The sequence below is a fragment of the Perna viridis genome, chromosome 2, assembly GCF_037379345.1.
Source record: "Perna viridis isolate PV_CMFRI_1.1 ecotype Kerala chromosome 2, ASM3737934v1, whole genome shotgun sequence".
Taxonomy (NCBI): Eukaryota; Metazoa; Mollusca; class Bivalvia; order Mytilida; family Mytilidae; genus Perna; species Perna viridis.
Genome location: NC_142446.1, coordinates 32,336,842 through 32,345,636, shown reverse-complemented (window position 1 = coordinate 32,345,636; position 8,795 = coordinate 32,336,842). Strand labels below are relative to the sequence as shown.

At 30.1% G+C, this 8,795-nt stretch overlaps 1 protein-coding gene across 2 annotated transcripts in view; it reads left to right on the top strand.

Moving 5' to 3' along the window:
* The first annotated feature begins 22 nt into the window (after positions 1-22).
* The window catches only part of LOC148624670 (uncharacterized), a 35,896-nt gene continuing 27,123 nt past the window's right edge, over positions 23-8,795 (top strand). The window contains exons 1-7 of one of the 2 annotated variants that reach the window (XM_088567498.1): positions 23-113; positions 3,250-3,306; positions 3,895-3,979; positions 5,251-5,268; positions 6,330-6,394; positions 7,691-7,795; positions 8,575-8,658. In XM_088567498.1, the coding sequence (XP_088423624.1) occupies positions 108-113; positions 3,250-3,306; positions 3,895-3,979; positions 5,251-5,268; positions 6,330-6,394; positions 7,691-7,795; positions 8,575-8,658 (420 nt within the window). In that variant the 5' untranslated portion in view covers positions 23-107. The remainder of the gene's footprint in view (positions 114-3,249; positions 3,307-3,894; positions 3,980-5,250; positions 5,269-6,329; positions 6,395-7,690; positions 7,796-8,574; positions 8,659-8,795) is intronic. The other variant, XM_088567499.1, reaches the window with a different exon arrangement.

The following is an 8,795-nucleotide window of genomic DNA, read 5'->3' as shown; positions in this document are numbered from 1 at the left end:
ATCTTGAATTTATAAAAATTCCACGCATCAATTTCCGGTCAACAAAAAAAAATGAGAAGTGAAAACAAGAGGAATGATTAACAGGAGTTGCTTTAAATAGTGAAAAAATGGCTGTAAGGTTTTTTTCCATGAACTCTCAATTTGTCTTTTCCGTTCTCTGTATTTTAAATCTCACGACACTGACAGTAATAAGTTATTTATCTGTAGGTCTACAAGTCGGTGATTTATACTGGTTTTAAAAATTTAATATGAGGAAGGCATTTGCTTTAGTGCAAGTGAAGCAGTTAGTAGTTTCTCTTTGAAATAAAATGGATTGAAAGGATATTCCAAATATTTATAATTCTATCTGTAAAACAGTTCCATGTTCCGCAAAGAATGAATCATTTAACACAACTGGGAGTATATGTTTTGATAATGTCCGAGGAGTTCCGATAAAGTAATATTTGATATTCTATGGAATCCATACAAAACATTACTGACATGATCATAGTTTATTTAGATATGATAAGGAAATGTGTGATTTGATATTTTTTATTTCTTTTCAATTGTTTCAATTTTTTATTTATCTTTTATTTTCTCTCTCTCTTTCTACAAATTCTGTTCTATACAACTACACTCATTGAGATGTTTAGGTTTCCCACATGCACAATACCTAAATGCACGATAGACGAAAGCTTCTTTCATTCGTTTTAACGAACGCTCCTATCATGCATTTAAACGCATGATAAATGAACACTCCCAGCGTGCATTTAAACACACGTTAGACGAATGATGAAATATAATAATATTAACAAATAATAAAGAAAGAAAGAATCGAAAATAGAATTAATGAAAATATATAAATTAATGATAGCAAAAAATACCATAAGAACAGATGAATCAAAGAAATAAAGTAAATAATTAAGCAAATGCTTATATCGTGCGTTTAAACAAACGCTCCCAGTGTGCGTTTAAACAAACACTTGTATTGTGCATTTAAACAAATACTCCTAGTGTGTGTTTATTGTGCATATAAATGAATGCAAAATGATATGTAAACGCACGATAAATGATGCACAAATGCTAAAATGGGAAATGTGAACGTTTCAAGGAGTGTATAATAAAAACCCAACTATAATGTCTTTATATTTATCAACAATAATACAATAGTATTGGTGATTTGTACAAGTATATATCATTTGCAATTTGATTGTAAATGTAATACAATTGTATGTATGTTGGACTTTGAAACGTTTTGTTTAGCAGGTACTTTTACTAAATTTCAAAGCTTCAACAGATGTGTTTTGACAAAAGTTCTCAAGTGGACAATATGAAAAAAATTTTGGCAAATTTATGTACATTTAAGAGTCAGCTTCATTCGCTTATTAACATTGCCACTATGCTAATGTATTTGGCAGAATCTGATTTGAATATCCCTGGTTTTATGGTGACCACTTTAATCATGAAGCTTTATTTGAAATTTCTTGATAGTTCTTACCATGTAATACAAAATTGTATGTTAAATGTTTTGAAATATTTTGTCTCAGAGGTGTTTTTGTATAGTACATATTGAACATGTACAAAAATGTGTGTACATTGTATATCAGAGCTTAAATAGATAATGCTAAAGCACTTTGCTTTGACAAACATCTCTGGCAAATTTCACATTCCAATTGATTGTAATGGTAAACATATTTTTGGTTAGAACATGTACATCTTTGTATCTTACATGTAAGTACTTACAAGACCTGTGTTCAATTTAATCTGCTTAAACATCCAAAATCATCAGGATTTTAAGGTGGCCTTTCACTTCCAACAATAACAAATTGTTTATTTATTCAATAAAATGGTATGTTGATAATGGAGCAAATTTTTTACAGTGAGTTGCATTGAACTTGTGTAACACAATATTATAAATATCCAAATATAATACAATGCAACTAAATGTACTTTTGTACATGTACACAATCTTATGTTATAGTACTTAAGGCCAGTGTGAAAATATCAGTTGTATTTTCCCACATTGTTAGATTTTCTAATTTTTAGTGATTCAAAACGTCTCATTATCCCTTGTCCCTGCCACAAAAGCCATTAGGATATTGTTTATTTCCTGTCAGATTGTAATCAAAAGATGTCTCTGATACAATGTCCAAGGCAATTTTTTTATCATTACTGCTAAATTTTAGAGTTGTATAGTGGTATGGCATTGTTTTCGTCATCATCTTTGTTACCATTGTCCATAAACACTTGGTTTTCATTCAATAACTTCGATATAAGTTTAGTTTGTGGATGTTAATAAATTTATTACAGGTTCCCAAGCTATAAAAGATAGACTGGTATTGATATTAGATGTTATGGTCTCAACTGTTTTAGACTTAGGGTAAAAAAAGGGGGCAAATAGCAAGGATTTTCCAACTCACATATTAGTTATATGAATGTATCTTTAAGTATATGTATATTCATGTAGATCTCTATGAAATTGTACCACAATGTTTCATACACAACTGAAGTCTTTCTCGATTGAAATAGTTCAATTAATTTGTAATAAGCAACAGAAAACTAAACAACCATATCATACAGCATTAATAACTCTATAAGATAACAGTAACTTGAAAAACAATGATTCACAAATCATACAGATTGTTTTTGTTAACTAAAAAAGGGTTACTTGGTGGGAAAAAAATTCGACCTTTGCCTGGTTTGAATTCTGCAAATATTTTTTTTTTATAAAATAACATTTTTGGAAATTGGGAAAAAATATCTTATTCTAAATCCACGAAAATATGTTGTGCTATTTTAAAGTAGAGTTTGTGGGTCTTGCAAAGGTTTTAGCTTTAAAATCTTAGTTTCTGAAGTCACTTTCTTTATGCTGTTCAAACTTATCACGTTCACGTAAGTAGTCCTCTAGACTACATGCAATTTTTGGGTCAACCTTAGAAAATACAATCTGTAAAAATTCAGTATGGCCTATGGGTTCTTGCAAAAGTAAGCTGCCCAGCCTGGAAACAGACATTGATGAATTGAACCTGGACAATGGTTTTTAATTTTCAGAGGTCTTTTGTGAAATGTGAGAGTAAGGGACTTGTACAGATATAGAAGTTTTGGACCCCAAAAAAACCTTTCATTTTCCTTCAGAAATCAATAATTTCTACCCAACAACCCTACTTTATTGTCATTTGCCATGTAGACAGAATGGGCTGAAACCTTAATGCAATGTATTGGTTAACTTCTTTACTTAAAATGTGCTCATCTTTAATTATTTTTTTTCAGGATCAGCCTGATGGAGACCATCAAGGATCTGCTGGAAAAAGTCCAGCAGCTTCTAAGGTACATAACAGTGAACAGGCCTGGGCATTACAGGACTTTAAAATCAATACAGTTCTTTACTTGAAAATATTCAAGAACAAGCAAAAATCTACACCTATACACAATGACAGGAGCCCAAAACAATGAAAAACTATTGTCATTTAACAAGCCTGAATCTATTCATGTACATGCAATTTCAACTTAAATCTTGGGATTTTATGATGTCACAAACCTTGCATCAACACAGCAGCCCTGCTGCCAGTATGACATACTCTGATCAAGCTTTTGGTCCTGTATCCAAAAGGCTGGGTTCCATCAGCAATAATTGTTGGTTTTATTGACATTTAAAACAGACTGTGTGAGACCTGAAAATATGGCCAAAGTTTTTTAATACCCCTAGTACATGTAGTATATTTCTACAATATATTTTTTTTCTTCCACCCTAATACATTTATATTTTACAGTATATATTTTTCTACAGATATAGGTTTAGGAGACAGCTTTTGATATATTTAAACATTCTCACGATACCAATACATTCATTAATTATTAACTGAACATAAATCTGTTCATTAAGGTAATATATGTTATGTTTTACTGTTTTATTAGCTGGACAGCCTGTCAAGAGAAGATTTGATCAAATTTGTCAAGAAACAGATGTTGATCTTACAGAAAACCAGGTCAAAATGTGATGGTAAGTTTAGTATGCTTGCATTGCATTCAAATTAAAGATTTTGTTATTAAGAAGCAGTCTTTCTAAATATCAAAAAGGATGTGAACCATTCAAAATCCCAATAATTTCTATTTTCTTTCTAAGAGTAATCTAGGGAACCAAGGTTATAGTGGTAATCAAAAAAATGTAATCCAGGGACAAAGACCAGACATGGAAAACAGACGTACACAACAAAGAACATAAAGTAAATTAAAGTCATACAAACAAAGTAACGAAAGCAAATGAGCTACTCTGACTCCACTAAAAACTGGGAGCACTGGTAGGGTAAGCAGGAACAGTTATTATACACTTGACCACTCTTTAGCTTTCATTTTACTTTATTGGAGTAGTTTCCAATGGAAAATAAAAGTAAATTTATCATGGGTCCATTGGCACCACATGATAATGTATTAATTCAATAGGTAGACTAAAATAAGAATTGGCAGTAGTCTACACTTACCTAGTTGTGAAAAATATGTTTTTTATTTGTTTAAAATCAAGTCTGTCAGAAATTAAAAAAAAAAATAAAGTAATCATTTTGAGTTTGAATTTTTATAACAAATCAATGTGTAACTCTTTCTCATTTGTCTTTAGAAATACTAATAATTTATTATATAGATAGCAAGGATTTACCATATGTTCCCAGTGTAAACATTTTTGATAATCCACACTGTGAAATAAATTTGGTAATTTCACTCTTTTACTTTCTCTGCCAAAATGTCACAAATCCTAAGAAAAGAAATATCAATCCCCCGTTCTCAAAATTTTAAATTTTTGTTGAAAATAGTAAGAAATAATGGAAGAAATCTATATAATTAATAGAATAATCAATGGGTTATCGTGAATAACCGAAATATAATTACTCGTGCCAAGAACGCCTTAAGGTTTAACTTCTGCATGGAACAAGTTCCGCACACTCGCTAAATCTAGGCGTTCTTCTGCATTCGTGATAATAATTTGGTTATTCACTCTTTCCAATTAATTATCCTATTATTATTGGTTCGCAGATCTTCTAGTGTTTCTTTTAATGGTGCATTGTTACCCATTTTATCCTTTTATAGATTAAAAAAAAACAAAAAGTACATCCTTTTTTCTGTTTTAATACAATGTAAAAAGCACCCTCACCATCCTGACCTGTATGTCAATTAAAAAATTCCCCTTTCCATCACCGGATTCCATTAAAAATTACCTGAGAACCAGGAAATTAACTTAATATGGCCTTGTGTAATACAGTTATGAAATTTGATTTGAAGAGTTAATGCAGGAGAATGGTATGTATATTTTGATCAGTAAATTCCTATGAACAGGGGTCTTTGAAATTCTGGTTATGGGAGAGAACTATGTTTAATTACAATCTTGAAGTCTCATTTGCTTCTCCTCCAGGTTGTAAATGACCTATTAGTTATTGTCCTTCCTACTTGTATATGGTGACAGTTATTTTATAATTGATTTGTCAAGTTATGAATTGTTATCTTTTAGCAATATGAATAATTAATGTGTATGTATGTGCATTGTTGATTTATATTCAAAGAAGGAAAAATAATTATTTTTACCAACAATTTGATTTTGAAAGATAAAAGGTTTTCTCTATTCTTCTGTTTTTTAATCTGCATATCTTTTTTTAACAGATTGAGTAAGTCTGATTTAAAACATATTGTATGAAATAAAAAAGCACAGTCTTCTTTTCATTGTTTTATAATTATGGAACTTTTAAACGCCACCAGAAAAGTGGCAGGCATATCATGGGCTTTTGGGCAGCTCTGTGTTTCTTTTTTTTTCATTCATTTTTTCATACACTTATTCTTTATAGTTTAGTTTATGATGATTTTCATATGCTCAAAGAACAAACATGGATATGATACAAGTTTTTCCAACTTACATAGTCTTCTCCCCTTCAAAAAATTTGTCACAACTCCAATATAAGCACAGAAGCAAGCAACGATTGAACAATAATTTCTTGTTGACATTTACATACAAAACAACAATAATAATAAAAGTAGAAAAATGAAGCATGCATTTTGGACTTGACAACAGTAGACATCCTATTGACAAATGACTTATTATATTCTATGTAGTTTCTAGGATTTCAACAACAATTATCCACTACTGGCTCCTTTTATGTTGAGTAATTACAAAATTTGGAGTTTTATTGATTATTTTCAGAAAATGTGGTTATAGTCATGAATTATCATAAAAAATTCACGAACATGTCTGTTTTCAGAATCATCAAAAGTGAATTTAAAACATGAGAACATATGATTTGGCAAAATCCTTAAAGATAGTTTTCATTTATATTTTACATGGAAAAAACATAATGCTTTATTTACTTTAGATCTTGCAAAGAAAGTTACAGAACTGGAGACCTCAAAAGAATCTGGATCAGAAAACAGTTCACAGGTACTGTAAATGTTACATTTGCACTGATTCTGGCATGCATGTACATGTAGGAACATATTAGTAGCAGGTTTATTTAAGAAAGTGATTTCACACTAACTTGTCAGTTGCCACGATAGCAAAAATTATGCCAAGGAGATTTTCTTGAGAGCAAATGATGGAAGAGTTTTTCTTTTTGTTGACCATTAAATAATACATGGGGTGTTTTAGCCAAAAATAATGTATTAGTATGTGCAATAAAAATGAGCAGTGAGACACCCTCAGAGTTGATGAGAGAGAGTCTGAGCACTTAGAAATTGATTAATAGGCCATTTTACCATCTGAAATACTATGTTTACAGGGAACCAGTTGTCTTATTTTGTACATAGTGAGAAAAGAAGAATCATTAATTGATTTTAATGGAACTAAGATGAGCACAAAAACTGAATCAGAAAAAACAAACAACATGCAGAAACTGAATGAAAACCATTTAAGACTAGAAATATAGAGCAACTAACAGAAAAAAATTATCCCAAATCTAAATTTGCACTTGGGATTTAGTATCCTTTCTTAGCCAGTTTTGTACAATGTACTTATTTATTTGCGTTTAATTAAGTCTGATAGGCAACAATAAAATTGGAAGGAAAAAAAACTTAGACTTTACATAAAAAGAAAAAAAAATAGTTAACTTTATTTTTTGAAAGAGGTCTGATAGTTATAAAAAAAAAAGTCAGATGTCTAAGTGAATTTAAATAAATTTATTATATACTGTGGAGAACTATTGTTTTAAAAGTTTTTTGGATACTGATTTTTGTGGATTTTATGTTTCAGTCAAACCACATATTCAAATTCACAACAAAATGTTAAATTTCAAATAAAAAACTGTATGGGTCTACTAAAATCTTTGAATTCCTCTAAATATTAGAGATTTGGCATACCACAAAAATTGATTCTCAGGAATAAGAGTTCTTTCGCAGTAAATCTTAAATGCAGTTGTGAAGCATAATTAATAAAAATAACACCATGACTGTCAGAACTTAGTCTTTCCAGGGATTTTGACCGGATAATTTGCTTTATAATCAGTCTTATAGAAGTTTTGAAAATGTGATAAAAAGTGTATTCCTGGTATTGACACCAGCTTGAAAGGTCACAGTGTGATGCTAGTCATAAATCCATCAAGGCTTCTAAAACTATTACCATAATCTTTGCAGTATCCCATAAACTCAAAATAGCAGGAAGTAAAGAAAAATGAGAAAGTTAAGTGTCTGTTGACTGCATAGATTATTCAATGTATACCACTGCATGTTTTAATTCTTTCAGGAATTGGAAACAAAAATAAAAGGTCTTGAAGAAGAAAAGCAGGACATTTTGATGGCCTACCAAACTGTACAGCAGTCACAGGAACTGTCAATACAGAAATTCCAAGTAATCATGGCTGTCAAGATTTAATGATCCTTATACATACAATGTTTTAGAAGATAATTGTTTTTATATCCCTAACCTATAACAAGACTTATTGGGTATATTAATATATACATTCAGGAATCACCTTGTTATCTTTTTATTACTTAGTTGTCAGAGCCTTTTGGTTTACTTTAAGGTGTAATTACATTTATTGAAGACCTTTTGTGGATCTCTGAAAGTATTTACACTTTTGTTTTAAGGTTATAAGTTAGTGCCTTTGTTATGTTCCAGCATATCTGTTCTTTTTCTTTCATATGGTCTACTTGCCTAAACCACTCAATGAGATTTGATGAAACTACAAGCATATAGAAAGAATGAATATTCTCTAGAGATGTTCATGATTAAAGACAGTTACACAGATATATAATGTAGCCAAATTAGCAGAAAAAAATGGTACAAAATGTTAGGAATTTTAACAAATAAAATAGTTAACTTCAGGAGATGGAGTTTCTCCCCTTGGTTAAATTGCTGTTACTTAACAAAATGTCTAAAGTAGAGAACTGGATAATAAATAATGAAATTTAAACTTTCTACTTTTTATTGATATTTGAATTTACGTCTGATATAAAGTTTAAATCTCCTTATAAATTATCCAGTTCACTGCTTAAGACAGTTTATCAGGTGATCATAATCTAGTCAACGGAAGACCACCTTTATCCTCTGAACATCATCATTGTATTTGCTAAAACAATTAGAGGCAATTGACAGTTAGGACTTGCAGCATTTTTATTAATTTTCAGGATGTAGAGTCTCAGTGTAATGTATTGAGAGACGAGAAAGAAAACATTGAAAAGCAGCTTATGACTGTAAATCAGTCTAAAAAGGTATAGCTTTAACTATTATTATTTACATTTTGTTTCTATATACAATATTAATGTCATACAATAAAATATTTACATTGTATATTTATTTAAAGTTCTTTAAGAAGATATTGTCAACAAAAATTGTTATAAAACTAGTC